The sequence below is a fragment of the Gopherus flavomarginatus genome, chromosome 12, assembly GCF_025201925.1.
Source record: "Gopherus flavomarginatus isolate rGopFla2 chromosome 12, rGopFla2.mat.asm, whole genome shotgun sequence".
Classification (NCBI taxonomy): domain Eukaryota; kingdom Metazoa; phylum Chordata; order Testudines; family Testudinidae; genus Gopherus; species Gopherus flavomarginatus.
This window is the reverse complement of record NC_066628.1, coordinates 8,948,733-8,966,122: the sequence shown is the minus strand read 5'-3', so window position 1 is coordinate 8,966,122 and position 17,390 is coordinate 8,948,733. Positions and strand designations below refer to the sequence as shown.

The 17,390-nt window shown below is 46.0% G+C and overlaps 2 protein-coding genes across 2 annotated transcripts in view; both read left to right on the top strand.

The window, feature by feature from the left end:
• Positions 1 to 354: 354 nt before the first annotated feature.
• LOC127033359 (zinc finger protein RFP-like) lies at positions 355 to 3,767 on the top strand. The gene is made up of 2 exons (XM_050921398.1): positions 355 to 1,097; positions 3,723 to 3,767. Exons 1-2 carry the CDS (start codon positions 684 to 686, stop codon positions 3,765 to 3,767), a joined length of 459 nt encoding a protein of 152 aa, XP_050777355.1. The 5' UTR covers positions 355 to 683.
• LOC127033147 (uncharacterized) overlaps positions 3,724 to 17,390 on the top strand; it is a 51,500-nt gene continuing 37,833 nt past the window's right edge. The window contains exons 1-7 of the mRNA XM_050920952.1: positions 3,724 to 3,979; positions 4,806 to 4,919; positions 6,604 to 6,951; positions 9,278 to 9,559; positions 12,477 to 12,581; positions 13,327 to 13,347; positions 14,978 to 14,998. Of these exons, the coding sequence (XP_050776909.1) occupies positions 3,904 to 3,979; positions 4,806 to 4,919; positions 6,604 to 6,951; positions 9,278 to 9,559; positions 12,477 to 12,581; positions 13,327 to 13,347; positions 14,978 to 14,998 (967 nt within the window). The 5' untranslated portion in view covers positions 3,724 to 3,903. The remainder of the gene's footprint in view (positions 3,980 to 4,805; positions 4,920 to 6,603; positions 6,952 to 9,277; positions 9,560 to 12,476; positions 12,582 to 13,326; positions 13,348 to 14,977; positions 14,999 to 17,390) is intronic.

Below are 17,390 nucleotides of genomic sequence, written 5' to 3'. Positions count from 1 at the left end.
TAAGCTTAGCTCTTTTAGTGATTTCAGCTTGTAGTAGGGGAGCCCTGGTGCTGGTGCACCATTGGCCCAAAGTGAATTCAGCTCAGCAGCCTCTAGATTGACTCATAATAGAATCAGAATTAGCTCTGCTCTTTAACAGTGGAGAGAGAAAGAGGTGCAATTGGTGTTCCAGGCCCTCAAAAGGGACCCATACCATCAGGTATACACACCAGTACCCAACCTCTCTCCATTCACTGGGAATTGGCACCCATGTCCCTTGTCTAGTGAGTGCTACTTAATTGATACTTAATTGAGACTCTCTGTCATAAAGCAATTTTATAGTTCCTCATTCACATAATCAGGGTGACAAGACTTTATTCCTCCTGCCCCAATAACAAAGCAATTGGGGATCCCAGAGTTGTCAAAATAACCATCCCAGGCTGCCGTGGGCTATGCTAGGTGGGGCGGGTATGCAAATGCAAACACCTAAAATTTCTTTCCACACTCCCCATAATTCACCACCAGATGTCAGGGTAGAGCTCATCCTGACTCTGCTTACATCTGCAGTCTTCAAAAAACAAACAGCATGAGACTACATCCAGAAAGGAAATGCCTAATAAAAATGCAAACTTCAATCAACCCATTTCTGAGCAGAAAGAAGTGAAATTAAATTCCTCTCTCATCCCTTTCCTGCACTAGATGCCATGGCTGCTGCAAATCCAGCAAAAACACTCCAGGATGAAGACACCTGTCCCATCTTTCTGGAGTATTTTAAAGATCCGATGTCTCTAGACTGTGATCACAGTTTCTGCCGAGCCTGCATGACCCGAGGGGGGGGATTTCCTACTGACATCTCCTGCCCTCAGTGCAGAGAGATCTTTCCCCAGAGGAACCTCAGACTGAACAGGAAATTCAGGAATATTGTGGAAGCAGCCAGAGAACTCAGGTTGAAGACAGTGAAGGAATCAGAAACAGAGAGTCTGTGTGAGAAACACAAGGAGCCTCTAAAACTGTTCTGCAAAGAGGACGAAATCCCCATCTGCCTGGTGTGTGACAGATCCAAGGAGCACAGAGATCACACCGTCATTCCTGCAGAGGAAGCTGCCAAAGAATTCCAGGTTGGAACTGACCAACTGTTATTTTTTTATAACCAGACCCTTGGGAAACTCACCTTCCCGCAGCATTAGGGTTTCCTTGAGCCCCAGACAGCCACTCAGTGAGCCTCCACTGAAGAACGAGGAATTTCAGGCCTAAATAGGTTTCCCAGCAACTGGGAATCCTCCAAAGGCTTGTGCAGGTGAAGTGTGGCCCTCGATAAACATCCTAAGGCTCACACACTGGAGTGAGGGTTAGTGAAGAACCCGCACCCCACCCCTCCTGCTTCCCATATGTGGAGTCCTGGTCACTGAATGACCCCCCTTCTCTGCCCTTCACCACTTCCACCACCTCTGAAAGCTATAAATCACCATGTCCATGCAGCTCCTGTCCTTGGGGCTGAGGAAGCAGTAGGATACAGCTGGGGCTGTCCTCTTGGCACACATCCCCTTCACCCTTTCGCTCCAGAGCTCCTCACGAGGACCAGAAGGGAGCCCAACCCTCATGAGATTTAGGACGGGCACTGGAGTGGATCTCGGGCAGACCCTAGCAAATCTGTCTGATGCAGGAAGCAGGGACTGGGTTAGAGGAGGCAGCAGAGTAATCAAGCATTTAGCAGGGTCATTGCCTCCAAAGGGCACCGTCACCACCTGGGGTGGCTCTGCAGAGGCCCTGCCTCAGTCCCTTTTGAGGAAAATAATCCACAAGGCTCTTTTTGTGGCCAGTAACACCCTTGCTCTCTCAGCAGAGACTCTCAGGACTTCTAGTCTGGAGTTTGGCCTTATCATCTCGAGGAAGCTCCAAGGCCTCCTTTGCCTTCACCACAGGCCTCCTCCCTCTGACTCTCCATAGGCTTCTGTTTTACCTACCCCAGGCCTGGTTGGATCACATGACTCCCTGCTCACCATTCCTTCATTGTCTCCACCTGGAGAGGAGAACTGGGTATGTCACAGATGGGGCTGAGACCTCTCTCCTTTTATAGGGTCAGCCACCCTGTGACTGGCACGGTTCCTCTTCTACATCTCCTGATGCCACAAGGAGAGAGTCCTAGTCCTGCAGATTTCAGTTTGGAAATTATGGCCATAGATTTCAATTTGGAAACTTTGTGCTCATAAAGTTTCCATGTTGACATTAATAATGATAATAATAATTAATAATCAATAGAATGCACTGATATCTACTGCAGTGGCATCTCTGGGCCCCAGTGAGGGATTAGGGCTGGGTCATCATCCAAGACTGCTATAACTTGAAATGCACGGCAGAATGTGGGTAAAACAGAGCAGGAGACATACAATTCTCCCCCAAGGAGTTCAGTCACAAATTTCATTAACGCATTATTTTTTTAACTACAGTAACTTCTCACTTAAAGTCATCCCGGTTAACGTTGTTTCATTGTTACATTGCTGATCAATTAGGGAACATGTTCTTTTAAAGTTGTGCAATGCTCCCTGTGATGGAGTAGGGGTTGTCTGCATGGGGGATGGGAGAGCCGGGGATGTCTTTAGGTGAGGGACAGGATTTTTAAGCCTGTAACCTGAGCCAGGTAGGGGGGAAGGGGTTAGCGCCTTGGCCTGGGAAGCTGGACAAAGGAATCGGCTGGCTGGAAGAGGGGCAGTTCAGTTTCGGTTTTGGGCTGGATGAGGGGAATTCAGGGGATCCTATGCTGGACCCAAGCACTCTGAAACTCCAGAAGGACTCGATTGAGGGGTCCTGACTGTGCCTGCAAGCTCTGCTGTAACCTGCATTCCTGTTGTCCAATAAACCTTCCGTTTTATTGGCTGGCTGAGAGTCACTGTGGGTCCCAGGAAGAGGAGTGCAGGAGCAGACCCCCCCCACACTCCGTGACACTCCCTTCTAATGTCATTTAGCAGCCACCTACTTTGTCCACTGCTTTCACGAAGAGCAGCCCGTTGCAGCTAGCTGGTGGGGACTTGGAACCAGGGTGGATCGGTAGGCCCCTATCAGCTCCCCGCTCCCCTAAGTCCCTTGTGCAGCCGCCACCCAGCAGGCTTTCAATTGCCGGCAGTTCAGCTGTCCCTTCCTCCATTGCCATGTGCTGTCACTGCCCTCTGCCTCAGAGCTGTTCCCCAGCCTCCTGCTTGCTGTGTGGGAGTGGAAAGAGGGGGGCTAATATCAGGGTGTCCCACTCCCCCCTGCTCCTGCACCCCACTTACCCCATCTCCACAGAGGAGGGGGGACACTCGACAGGACTCAGGACGGATGAAGCTTCCTGGCAGAAGCTGCAGTCTCAGCTTGCTGATTAACTTAACAAGGCAGGGTACTTAAGAATGGGGTCAGTGTACTTAAAAGGGAAATGCACATTTCTCTCTCACACAAAAGGTGTGTGTCTCTGTTTGCCATGCTGTCTCCTCTCCCTCCTTTCCTGCTGCCTTGTAGAGTGTGTGAGGCTACATTAACAACGAGTTAGCTCTTGAGGGCTCAGCCAATTGCTACTTCATCATTCTCATTGCCTTCAGCCAGATCGGGGCACTTGGATGTCTGACTCTACTGCCACTAACACTGGCAGGCTAGGAGGACTTCTTTGGGGGAGGATCCTTATTTCCAAACTGTAATGAAGGTGTGATACAGGCTGAAATCACCATAGCTTTCCAGTTCCTTTTCTACTTTCGCTTTCTATCTCCGTGAAGGCATCAAGAGAGACACAGCTCAATTCAGTGTCCAACAAAAAATAAACACCATTTTGGCAGAAGTACGGAAAGAAAGACCAGGGTTCAGCTCTTTGTCTCTGTAATTTCTTACGAAGAATTAATTTTGCAGTCTCATCACTGAAAGAGTCACTGACAATGTAAACTAACCAGAGGAGAATGGATGAGGGTTTTAGAAAACCTGGAAACACCAGAGAGAGCTCAAAACTGTTCCAAAGTTTATTTCCAGGGTGTATCAAGTAAGTGAGCTTCTGTCACTTGAATACCATCTCCCTTGCTCTTTGATATCTCCTAGCAGACATTTATTCCCTGTGTGAATTATTAACTGCAAAATGAGCCAATAATCCCAGATAAATGTGTCTTACTCTGAATATACAGTTTGCTTTTGAACTATATATTTAAAATGATACATGAGCTACTTTTTCCATCTCCTTTCATTGTAATGTAACTCCAGACTGTTCTGGTTATTTGATTTAAGAATCTATTTCTTTGCTCCTATATTTTAGTCAAGAAAACTGGATCTGATCCTGCTCTCAGTGCATTCAAAGGGAGATTTGCTATGAATTAGTTTATTGTATATTTCTGTTTTGTAAAGTAAGTTACAAACTCTTGCAAATCCAAGTTTATGGGAAGCCTTTTTCTCTGTGGTCCCTGTTACTGAGTAACTTTGTTTATGGGACTGAATCATTTTGCCTCGGATACGTTGAAAGAAAGGAAATGGGTAAAAAAAAAACAAGAATCTTTCTCTCTCATACACACTTTCTCATTTCTTCAAACTTTTTTCTCCATTAGTGGAATTACTACCAACTTTTACTCTGATTTGACTTTTATTTAATGTGAATTTTGTAGGGATGGGACAAAATCAGAATCGTAAAGGAAACACATATTTCAACTGTAATTGAATGGCTGTTCTAACTCCATAATATGAAAGAGTTCACTTAACAATGTATTTATTCCTTTTTTTATTTAATGTGTCCTCTTTAATGTTTGACTTTAGTGATTTCATGTTAGTCAGTGTTATGCTGACTATGATGAGTTGTTTTCCTCCTCCTTCCTGTTGTCTAGATCAAGTTTCAGCGAAGATGAAGGTTCTCTCATTCTGCCACAGCTCCAGAGCCAGCTCCCCTCTCCCTGGTTTTATTGTTTTCTTCATTATATATGTCCGCAAGATGGAATCAGGTAGGAATCCACACTGTGTCTGCTGTCTCTTAGAGGATTTATTTAGGCCCCTGAAGTGTCTTAACAACACGCTTCACTCAAAGTCAATGGAACTACTCCCAGTGTGTAAAGTTAACCACAGCAAGATCAGCACCTTCGCTATTCATTGTTTGCTCTGATTGTGTTGCTGCTGGGTTATTTTATTTGCTTCTGGAATTGTGCCCAGGTCTGTTTCTTCACACAAGTATTTTTAAAAGATTGTCAAAGATGCCCAAAGCATTGGGTGGACACTTGTTGAAGAGTTTAATAACAGCAATAATAAATAATAGAATCAAATAACGTAGTGGGTTTCAGATGTAGAAAAGATCAGAGCCGTAGTCTGAGACTAATCTGCAAAAAAACATAAGAACCAGAATATAATGATGTCATGTGACTTTTTAAATTGGGCCTGTTAGCTAATACATATATGTTAGGTGTAGTATACACCATATTATTAGACATTATGTGCACAGTAGTCCTATAATATACATTAGAGACAGAGAGAGGGAGAGTGATGGGAAGTTAAGTTAACTAAATGTATTATGCTCGTCCCACAATTCTGTTCACCAATATCTAATATCCCACAACACTTTACAAATCTGACATTAGAATTCAAAATAGAAAATAGGAAGCCTATCAAAGCCACGAAAGGTGTGTCCTACCACTGCTTGGGATGTACTCTACACCCACCTGGTTTGGAATGCAGTATCCAAAACAGGGGTAAGGAAGGTACAGAACAACAAGTTAAGAAACTGGTGGGTTGGCTCTTAGGGGAGGTATAAAGTGCTTTCTCACTTGCAAAAAGCCACAGTATAAATATAAGTGGGTTCAGGGTGTATTTTTCAAGCATACCTTGTGTGTAAGGTGAGCACGCTGCAAGATAAGAATTGCTTCCCAGGAGGAGGGTATGGATGTCTCCTTTTCATAGTGTATTGTTTTGTCTTTAGGCAATAATTTTCGCTACGTTTGGTTATTTGGTCTCTTGAGCACATGAAATGTTGAACCATAATAGTCCAAAAATTGGCTGTAGCAATAGGGCAATGTCTCAGGAACCCTTTGGTAAAAGAACACCAAATATGGGCCTCCAACCTTACCCTTATTCCTGGTGAGGCCCAACAAATTTCATGGCAATGTCAGTAAGCGTGTCAGTTTGAGAGCAGTTACAAAAACGAGCTGTTGAATAGTAAGTTTGTCTCAACTATACACTGAGCACGTCCATTCCCAGCTCTCTGCCTCAGTTTTTCTGATGAGTGACTGTGACATGGACTGAATACACCTGTCTTCAGCTTCCCACCCCATGTCAGCACTGTGTGCCTCTGTCATGCACTGAACCTACCAGTTGTCACCTCCGCACTGTGTCCATGCTCTGTGCCTGGGCCATACGCCAAACTTGCCCATGATCAGCTTCACCTCCCATCTCAGTGCTGTGTGCCTGTGCCATACTCTGAGGCTGAGTGTTCTTATAACGGAGCCCCAGTCCCTCTGCTCATGAGCGCTGCTCTCCCTTAAACGTTCAGGCTGAAATGTTCCATGCTGAGTGTCTGTCTCTGGCTGAACTTTTTGAAAAGTTTGTCTGAAATGGAACCTATTGGCCGTGTCCTTCATATCAGATTCCCACTTTCCTCTGACTTACTTTTCGTTGTTATTGTCCTGGTGCATTTTCCAGCAAAGTTCACAGTGATTGGACCCCGTGACCCTGTCACTGCCATCCTGGGTCAGGAAACTGTGTTACCCTGTCACCTGTCCCCCCGGATGAGTGCTGCAAACATGGAGGTGAGATGGTTCCGACCTGAGTTTTTATCCTTTGTGCACTTGTACCGTGATGGGAAGGATCAGTTTGATCGGCAGATGCCAGAATATCAGGGAAGGACGGAGCTTTTGAAAGCCGGACTCACAGATGGGAATGTTCCCTTGAGGATTTTCAATATCAGACACTCTGATGAAGGACAATACCACTGCTTTGTTCAAGACGATACTTTTCATGAAGAAACCATATTGGAACTGCAGGTCGCAGGTCAGTAGTTTGTGACAGTTTTAGCTTTGTGCGGTTTGCAGGCTTTGTTCTTTCCTATTACAGCTGTGACTCCCTGGTTGATATATATTTTACAATAACACAGTGTATCCATGTTACGGAGTGTCAGGGAGTCAGGGCCTTGCATCCTTCTTCCTGGGAGTCACTGTGACTCTCAGCCAGCCAGTAAAACGGAAGGTTTATTGGACAATAGGAGCGCAGTCTACAGCAGAGCTTGTCGGCACAACCAGAACCCCTCAATCAAGTCCTTCTGGGGGGTTCAGGGAGCTTAGACCCTAGCTTGGGGTTCCCTGCATTGTACCAACCAGCCCAAACTGAAACTAAAAATTCCTCCAGCAGCTTTCTCCCACCTCCGCCCTGCTCCTCCTCTCCTTTGTTCATTCTCCCAGGCAGAAGGTGTCACTTCTCCCAACCCCCCTCCTGGCTCAGGTTACAGCTCAGGTAGCTTCCTTCTCCTCCCCAATGTAACTCCCAGGCAACATTCCCAGGTCAAATCTGCACTGCTTCCTGCTCTGTCACAATCTAACTTTCTGCATGCATCTGAAGAAGTGGGTATTCACCCACAAAAGCTCATGCTCCAAAACGTCTGTTAGTCTATAAGGTGCCACAGGATTCTTTGCTGCTTTTACAGATCCAGACTAACACGGCTACCCCTCTGATACAATTACTCAATTCGCCACTCCCTTGATGTGGAGGGGGATATACACAAAACCTTTGTTACTTGAGCTGAGATTTTTTCCAAACACTTCACACAAACTACACTGCTGCAGGTAAAAAATATAAAATAGATTTATTAACTACAGAAATATAGATTTTAAGGGTTATACGTGATTGCAAACAGATCAAAGTAGATTACTTAGCAAATAAACAAACACATAATCTAAGCCTAATATACTACACAGGATTTTAATCAAACAGTGTCTCACCCTGTTAGATAATACAAGCAGTTTGTAAATGTTTCGTACACAGGCAGGGTTTCCTTCTTTCCCACCTGTGACCAGCACTTCCCCAATTCAAAGTCTGTGCTCTTCCAGAGCTATATAAAGATGTTGGGTTGTGGGGAAAGTGAGGCCTGTTGGTGATGTCACTTCCCCCTTTTATAGTTTCTTCCATATGGCAGGAACCAGATTGTTCAAAACCAGATTCCCAGCCAAGTTTGTGGTAAAATACAGGTACCAAACTGGAGTTCAATATCATGTGATCTAGTCAGATGCCCCTACATGCTTGATGAGTCATGGCAGCCATTATCCATAAACTGTCTGCATTGTCCCCCGGTGAGGACAAGACTTTACCATGGCCTGCTCTTTTTGCTCATGGGCCATTAGCACTGTCTAGCTTCTTCGCTCTTGCACCTGAAAGGCTAGTTGTGGGTGTTATCCAGCATAAGCACATTTGAAATACAGCTGCATAGTCAATATTCATAACTCCAGATTAAACATTTATGCATACAAATAGGATAACCATACTCTAAAAATCATAACTTTTCCATTGACACCTTACATGACACATCTTGTATAAGATGCAACATAATTATATCATAATCATATTACTATGGTGAATATGGAGTGCAGAGTGTCACAGTGGGGAGGGAAAATTATGTATTTACCACTCTTAGATAAGATTTAAGATTTCTCTCCTGCTGCTTTTACACTGCAACAGGGCTGCCCAGAGGATTCAGGGGGCCTGGGGAAAGTGGGGGAGCTGCGGCACTTGTACTGACCTGGTGGCGGTCCAGGTCTTCAGCGGCATTTTGGCGGCGGAGGGCCCTTCAGTCACTCAGGGTCTTCAGCAGCGCTGAAGGGTCCCCCAATACCAAAATGCTGCCGAAGATCTGGACTGCTGCCGGGCCAGGGCTCATGGGGCCCCTGTGGGGCCCGGGTCCTGGGGCAAATTGCCCCATTTGTCCCCCCTCTGGATGGCTCTGCACAGCAACCATGAAGCTAGTTAGACTTTTTAAATAATAAATATATCTATACAATGCACTAATGATCAGATTTTCAAAAGTTCAAATCCTATTCAGGTATCTATGTTGTCATATCTCCAAAGGTGCTCATCACTCAGCTGCTCCTATGCTGAAACAAAAATATCTCCCACTCACTTAATGAAATTATTTAAAATATTTGTTTACGTTTTTTGTGTCCATAAGTATTGGGATTTCAAACATTCCGAATTTATTCATCCTTTCTACTGACTACCCACATGAATTAGTGCTTTCTAATATGAGTAAGGGATCCACACATAGTCCCTCATCCATTCTGCTTTATCAATTAATTTATGGAATTGACACCTTTATGTATTTTCCCCTTAGGTCTGGGCTCTGCTCCTCTCATCTCTGTTGAGGGTCACCAGGATGGAGGGATCCGGGTGGTTTGTCGATCAGCTGGTTGGTACCCAGAGCCTGAGGTGCTGTGGAAAGATCTCAATGGACGACATTTACCATCGCTCTCTGAAATAAAATCCCCAGGGGATAACAACCTGTTTGAAACAGAAACTGTGATCATTGTAACAGAGCATGCAAACCAAAAGTTGTCCTGTTGCATCAGGAACACTGTTCTCGATCAAGAAAAGGAATCAGCAGTTTATATAGCAGGTCAGTTACCATCCAAATCCTACACTGAACTCACCACCACCAGAAACAAAACAAAATATAGGAAAACAAGAACTGAAATATCTGTGATCGATATTTCATAATCCACATACAAACAGAAGATGGGAGGCTGGTGTCTTTACAGGGTCGCAATTTAGGCTTATCAAAGTTTTGGGTTTCATGTAAATTTAATGCTATGTCTGACTTTCCTGATATTCTAGCATGCACGCGCGTACAGATACAAACTTCCAACCTTTTGATAAGAAACTTATACTCAATCCACTGACGCAGTGTGTTCCTGCTACCTTAACTCCAGCTTACTGAGGTTTTTGAATGTGGTAATTTCTGTACTGTGGCTTCTTTGTGATCTTCTCACTCCTACAACTTAGGGCTTGTCTACATCAGAAAGTTGCAGCGCTGGTGAGGGAGTTACAGCGCTGCAACTTTGAAGGTGTACACATCTGCAGGGCACCACCAGCGCTGCAACTCCCTGTTTGCAGCGCTGGCCGTACTCCCGTTTTGTCTCGGGTGTAGAGGATCCAGCGCTGGTGATCCAGCGCTGGTAATCCAATGTAGACACTTACCAGCGCTTTTCTTGACCTCCGTGGAAGGAGGAAGCCTCTGGTAATCAAGCTGGTCTCCTTTCCCGGTTTGCTCTCTCGTTCCCGGAGCCCAGAGCAAGCAGGTCTCCTTCCCTGCGGTTTGCTGGGTGGCTCCGGGAACGAGAGAGCAAACCGCGGCGAAGCGGGTCTCCTTTCCCGGTTTGCTCTCTCGTTCCCGGAGCCCAGAGCAAGCAGGTCTCCTTCCCTGCGGTTTGCTGGGTGGCTCCGGGAACGCGAGAGCAAACCGCGGCGAAGCGGGTCTCCTTTCCCGGTTTGCTCTCTCGTTCCCGGAGCCCCGAGCAAGCAGGTCTCCTTCCCTGCGGTTTGCTGGGTGGCTCCGGGAACGCGAGAGCAAACCGCGGCGAAGCGGGTCTCCTTTCCCGGTTTGCTCTCTCGTTCCCGGAGCCCAGAGCAAGCAGATCTCCTTCCCTGCGGTTTGCTGGGTGGCTCCGGGAACGAGAGAGCAAACCGCGGCGAAGCGGGTCTCCTTTCCCGGTTTGCTCTCTCGTTCCCGGAGCCCAGAGCAAGCAGGTCTCCTTCCCTGCGGTTTGCTGGGTGGCTCCGGGAACGCGAGAGCAAACCGCGGCGAAGCGGGTCTCCTTTCCCGGTTTGCTCTCTCGTTCCCGGAGCCCAGAGCAAGCAGGTCTCCTTCCCTGCGGTTTGCTGGGTGGCTCCGGGAACGCGAGAGCAAACCGCGGCGAAGCGGGTCTCCTTTCCCGGTTTGCTCTCTCGTTCCCGGAGCCCCGAGCAAGCAGGTCTCCTTCCCTGCGGTTTGCTGGGTGGCTCCGGGAACGCGAGAGCAAACCGCGGCGAAGCGGGTCTCCTTTCCCGGTTTGCTCTCTCGTTCCCGGAGCCCAGAGCAAGCAGATCTCCTTCCCTGCGGTTTGCTGGGTGGCTCCGGGAACGAGAGAGCAAACCGCGGCGAAGCGGGTCTCCTTTCCCGGTTTGCTCTCTCGTTCCCGGAGCCCAGAGCAAGCAGGTCTCCTTCCCTGCGGTTTGCTGGGTGGCTCCGGGAACGCGAGAGCAAACCGCGGCGAAGCGGGTCTCCTTTCCCGGTTTGCTCTCTCGTTCCCGGAGCCCAGAGCAAGCAGGTCTCCTTCCCTGCGGTTTGCTGGGTGGCTCCGGGAACGAGAGAGCAAACCGCGGCGAAGCGGGTCTCCTTTCCCGGTTTGCTCTCGCGTTCCCGGAACCCCCCTTGAAGCCGCCCAACAGCGCTGCAGTGTGGCCACATCTAACACCACTTGCAGCGCTGGTTGCTGTAAGTGTGGCCACTCTGCAGCGCTGGCCCTATACAGCTGTACTAATACAGCTGTAACAACCAGCGCTGCAAAACTTTAGATGTAGACATGGCCTTATTGTTCATTACTTGTGTGAAATGTCACCTCAGTCATGTGATGGTCTTTCTACTGACTTTTAGTGGGACTTGTGCTCCTTAAGTCACTTTGGTCTGGATCCACAAAGGGAATCATTTTACCCTTGTCTACACACAAAAGTTGCACTGATGAACTATTTAGTTAATTGATGACACTTGCTTGGGTCAACACTCATATAAATTTCAATGGGCCCTGTATCGATGTAGCTTCAGTCAATTCCTTACTGACTTCAGCTAAATGGAGGTAGGGCACTATTCAGCCGATTTATGATTTAAGGTTTTGTGCATCATTTTATTCAAATTGGTGCAATACTCGTATGTTGTCAATTCTTGAACCAATTTAAGAATGGCCACATAAGAGGGTTGCCCCAGTTTCACTGTATCAAAGCACAAACCCTGGGCAGAGAAAGCTTTAGGTATATTTCCAAAATTCCATCCTGGGTGGATTTCTGAATCACTGTGAACACAAGAAAAGTAAATGAAGATTAATTAGTTTGCTACAGAATTGTCTGGAGAAATTGTGATTATGATTCCTTCAAATATTTGGGGGATAATAGTGGATTTTTCAGAAATATTCCAATTAATCTGACAATTTCTGAATGTTGCTGAACACTAAGGATTAAATTATTTGCTGGTGTAACTCTGTTGGAGTCAGTGAGGTTTTATGAGCAGAGAATTTGCCCCTGAATTCTATGGCTTTCTGAATAGCAATGGATCAAACCAGGTCTGTTTTTTCCAGGATAAATCAGTGTTAAATCTCTGTTGATTGGGGCCATTTTTAAAATCAGTTTCTGGCATTTTGTGTAGTGTGGACATGGCCATTCTTTCACTCTTATCTCACAGAAATCCTGCTGGGTACTATTTATGTATTTGTATGGAGTAAAAACATCTGATTTTCATCACCACTTCCAAACAAAGGCAATTTCTGGGTGTGGTTTTTTTTCAGATCCATTTTTCCCGAGGGTGAATTCCTGGATGGTGTCTCTCAGTGTGATCCTGGTGGTTTTGTTTGGTTTCATTGGCCTCACTGTTTATCTCTTTAAAATGAAAGGTAAATATCAGAGGGAGAAATACACTGTGTATAAAGGTTTTATTCTAATAAATAAATAAGAGGAATTTCAGAATTTAATATTAAAAGAACGTGTGACCTGCTGATCTTGTCCTAAATAAAGAAGAATGCATGTGAATTTATTAATAGACAGTAAGGGCAGAGCTGTGTGTGTGTGGCAGGAGGTGGGGGTATTGATAGAGGGTGCTGGCGAAGTTGAGGGTGTGAGAATAGGAGGGAGGAGAGTCTTAGGCTATAGAACTGAACCAAAGAATCAGATCACAGCAGATACATCTGTGTTCTGCTCATTCCTTCATCTCCCTGTCTTCCCAGTTCTCAGGGGCTTATCACTGTCTGTCTCTGTCCCACTTGAGAGAAAATTCTGCAAAGCCTAGCCTCTCATATTTGTACTTCAAAGATCCTTTTTGTTAACAAAGTGTAGTGCATCTCGATATTACAGTGCTGGGCCCAATAGAAACGCCCCTGTGGTAAATCAGTAAATAAACACATTTCTTCTTCAGTTAGGACAAAAAGCATATCAACTATCACATAACTCAGACACAGATGTCTATGCTCCAGGGCTCTGGGTTCACTTAGTCCATAAAGAATATCTGCCCAATTTCCAAATAAATTGGACTTGTCCCTCCATGCTTCTAAAGAATTTTGTACCTATAGGATGTAGACTTTTAACACTGTTTCATGAAGCACGGAGAAGAAAATAATTTATATTTATTTCTGTATTTTTAAGGGAAACTTACTGAAGAAGTTGGTAAGTTTCAATTTTCCTTTTTCCACAAATACAAATGTTGATTACAGTCTCAGAATTGTATATAGGCTTGTTGGGTTTTTTTTATTTATTTTCATTTCTCTGTGTTTGTTGGATTGGGGAGGGTTGATGTGTGTGTAATAGGCTGGACCATTGTAGGGCCCGATTGGGTGTTTCCAGAGAACCGTCTCCCTTTAAAAGTCCTTCCAATTAGGGGCTGAGGTTGGCCTAGCTACATGTCTGAGGGTGTAAGTTTTCAGTGCAGACCAGCCCTCACCCTCAGAGTCTTTCAGAAGAATCGATAGATGTCTGGCTTGTCAATGAAGGAGTGATGAAGTTGGAATTTTCTTCAATATTTTTATGAATTCTATGTATGCCTCAGTTTCCTCTATATGTGACATTGTTACTCAGAGGAATAAAAGGACTGTTTGCTCTATGATTAAGAGACATCAGTGTTGATGTTATGGGCCTTAGTCCCCATATCGATGGGGCATTAGAGAAGACAGTGGCAAATCCAGTCACCGGATATTGACATGTAGCAACCAACAGCCCAGAGGGAGATGGATTCCCCCACATCTAAGCAGGGAAGCTGAGCAACATTCCCCAGCTCAAGAACAAAGGGCTGGAGAGGTGTGAGATGGGGGATAAGAGCTGGCTGCTGGAAGGAGTCAGGGCTCTAATCTGGAGTCTGAATAAGGAGGTTGGATGGAGAAACAAACAGAGCTTGAACGGTGGGGTTCACTACAGAATATGGGCTCTGGGCTGACCAGAATGGTCTATGTTTTAACCTTCAGTTCTTTATGACAACCTATGCTGTGTCCAGTTGACTAATACAGCCGACTGTTTTGACAATGCTCTTTGAGTGCCACTGCAAACACTTGGTGAGGTGCATTTATCCCTGAAGGGTGTGCAAGTCTCTATTGGTAGTATCTCAGTTGGACTCACAGAACAGAACTCAGAGTGCAAAACAGGAGTACTGAAGGCTGATAGGTCCAATCTAAGGAAGTGGTGAAGCCGTGTGGCTTACCCAAGAGGAAGAGAGAGTCTGGCAGACTGAAGAGTCTAGAAACTGTTGCAAAGCTGGGGTGTAGCATGAATCAAGTGAGTTCATGACAGAAATTTCAGTACAGCTAGATCCCAGACAAGGTTTATCTTCAAACACTCCCTGCTGCAGTCAGCTTGTGCCTCGTCTGAAGGACCCTTGTCAGTGGCAGAGGTTCACAAGTTGTCTTCCAGTGACTCTGTTGCAAGAATCAGCTACCCCTGAGTTCCAGCAGCCCTCCCCTTCCTGTGACAAATTCTCCCTTTCAAGATCATTTCCTCCAAGTGGAGTAGGCCCTGCAGGATGCCTGTTTAACGCCAGTTGAGGCCAGAGGAGTTATAGCCTTTTCCTGACTGGGATGGGGATGTGCCCCAGGATAGGGTTTGATAATCTAGTTTCATAGCATTTGGGGTAAGTCTACATTAGATAAACTTCACACCAAAATGTTATTTGGGGTGGTGGGGAAGCAATAGAAAAAGGGAAATTGAATAGAAATAATCACTTGGCTTTAACTTTCATGAAAAAGAGAAACAACACATAAGGGAAGGAAAGGTCATAAAAAATGTATGTGTATTTCTGTGTATTTTTTAGGCAAACAAGATCTAGAAATTGGTAAGTATCATTTTCCTTCCTCTGAGAAGAAAGTTTTTATGCAAAATTGGATCCTCATGTGGGAGTGTAATCGAGTTATTGATCACAGGCTCTGACTTTTCTTTTTGCTGGTGGGTGCTCCATCCCCACTTTGCCCTCTCCCTCGAGGCCTGCCCTCACTCCGTCCTCTCCCTCAAGGTTCCCTCGCCTGAGGGCCTCCCATCAGCTACTCTCTGCCCACTCCTCCGAGGGCCCCTGCTCATTGCTCACTCCTCTCCGCCCTCTCCCCCAAGCGCCTCTCACCTGCCACTTGCTGCAGAGGGCAGAGAGGAGCGAGTGGTGGGGCTTCGGGAGAAGAGGCGAAGGGGGGAAAGAAGGGGTGAAGTACAGGTGGTGCCACAAACCAGCCCCAGGGCCCACCCCCAAATAGCTGGTGCAGTGAGATAGGGGAACCTGGGTCCCCCCACTACACCGGTCTCTGATCCAGCATCCTAGAATGGTCAACAGTGTCTGGACCCCAAAGATACCGTCCAAATAACCCTCCCTGGGTCACTTCCTATCAGCTGCTGGGCTTCCCAGCTTCCAGTCCAAGATAAGGTGAAAAGAAAAAGAAAAGGCACCAAACCATCAGCTCCAACTGGGTCTAAGCGAGCAGTGAGTCCCTCAAGGAGGCTGCTCCCATGCCCTTGTCAGTAACCTTCAGGGTAGGTCTGTCCCCCTCTCGTGCCTCTCCCTTCTGAGCTGGGTTGCTCCCTTTTCAGCCCTTTCTCCAGTTGGAGCATGATCTGCAGGGCTGGAGGGGCAGAGTTACCTGGCACAGTACTGTTCTTTCACCCTATCATGCCCAGGGTGGTGTTTGGTAGCCCCTCACACACCCTTCCCCTCAGGCGCTGGGCTATGGTGTCCTTGGGCGGGTTTGTGTCCCCACCATCCTGTGATAAGTCCACATATATAGTTTCCGTACCTGAATGATGTACCAGTTGAAAGCTCTATGGCTGCATTGAGAGATGCTGCTGCATAATGCCTAGTTTATGGCTTGTCATTGACTTCAGCCAGTGGAGTGGTGCTTGGTCAGTTACTAGGCAGGAGGGCTACCCCCATAAATAATAGTACAGGGCATCAATGGCTTGTTTCACCTCCAGGGCCTCCTTTCAATGACCTATTAGGCTACCTCATGTGGGAATAACTTCCTGCTGAGATAGAGAACACGGTTTTCTTCTCTTCCGACTTCCTGAGATAGCACTGCTCTGAGTCTGACATTGGATGCATCTGTTCAGAGAATAAAGGGCTTTGAGAAGGCTGAGTGGAATATTTACTGGCTCCTGGGTCAACAGGTCTTGTAGTGCTCTAAATGCCTTGTCACAGCTTTTGGTTCAGTGGATCTTTTTGGGTGCAGTGCCCTTAACCAGGTCTGTCAAAGAGGCAGCCATGGTAACGAAGTTTGAGACGAAATGTTAGTAGTATCCCACAGGCCACTAGGGCTTCAACTTTTCCACCAAAGGTCATAGCTTCCCCCCCCCCCACCACGGCATACCCTAGATACGTGACTTCTTGGGTGGCCAGCTGACACTTGGTTGGGTTGGCCATCAAACTTGCCTCCTTGAGAACCCAAAATATTACAGTAATGTGCTTCATATATTCAGCCAAAATCTCACTGTAAATGATGATATTATCAATGTAGGTGGCCACGTAGGACCCATGTGACCATAGCACACTGTCCATCCTCCACTGGAGAGTGGCCATGTCCCCATGAAGTCCAAAGGGCATGGTTTTAAACTGGTGTATTCCATCACAGGCAGCTTGTTTAATTGTTGCGGAGTTGTTTCCTTTTTTAATTTACCCTTTTTATTTACTTTTTTTTGCATTATTAAACCTGTTTTTGTTTCTTTGCTTTCTTGTTTTTTATGATTATTCTCATGGGGGGGGGCATATAACTTTATAAAATGTGAAGAAAAACTAACCTGGATAAATTCCACACAAAAAGCTTATTTGATTAATTAGTAAGCAATAGAGTAATTGGGTTTGTTTAGTCTGGAGATGAGAAGGCTGAGGGGGGACATGATAACTAACAGTTTTCAAGTATATAAAAAGTTGCTCCAAGGAGGAGAGAGAAAAATTGTTTTCATTAACCTCTGAGGGTAGGACAAGAAGCAATGGGCTTAAATTGCAGCAAGGGCAGTTTAGGTTGGACATTAGGAAAAACTTCCTAACAGGCAGAGTGGTTAAGCACTGAAATAAATTGCCCAGGGAGGATATGGAATCTCCATCACTGGACATTTTTAAGATCAGGTTGCACAAACACTTGTCAGGGATGGTCTAGATAATACTTAGTCCTGCCACGAATGCAGGGGATTAGACTTTCTGTCCTATGATGGTATGATTCTAACAGAATTACAGAGTTTACAAACAGAAG

What these genes read in the sequence shown, in the direction of transcription:
- LOC127033359 (XM_050921398.1), top strand. Translation starts at nt 684, where the DNA reads ATGGCTGCTGCAAATCCAGCAAAAACACTCCAGGATGAAGACACCTGT. An exon ending in AAGCTGCCAAAGAATTCCAG is followed by an intron (nt 1,098 to 3,722) that starts GTTGGAACTGAC and finishes ATCTCCGTGAAG; the next exon opens with GCATCAAGAGAGACACAGCT.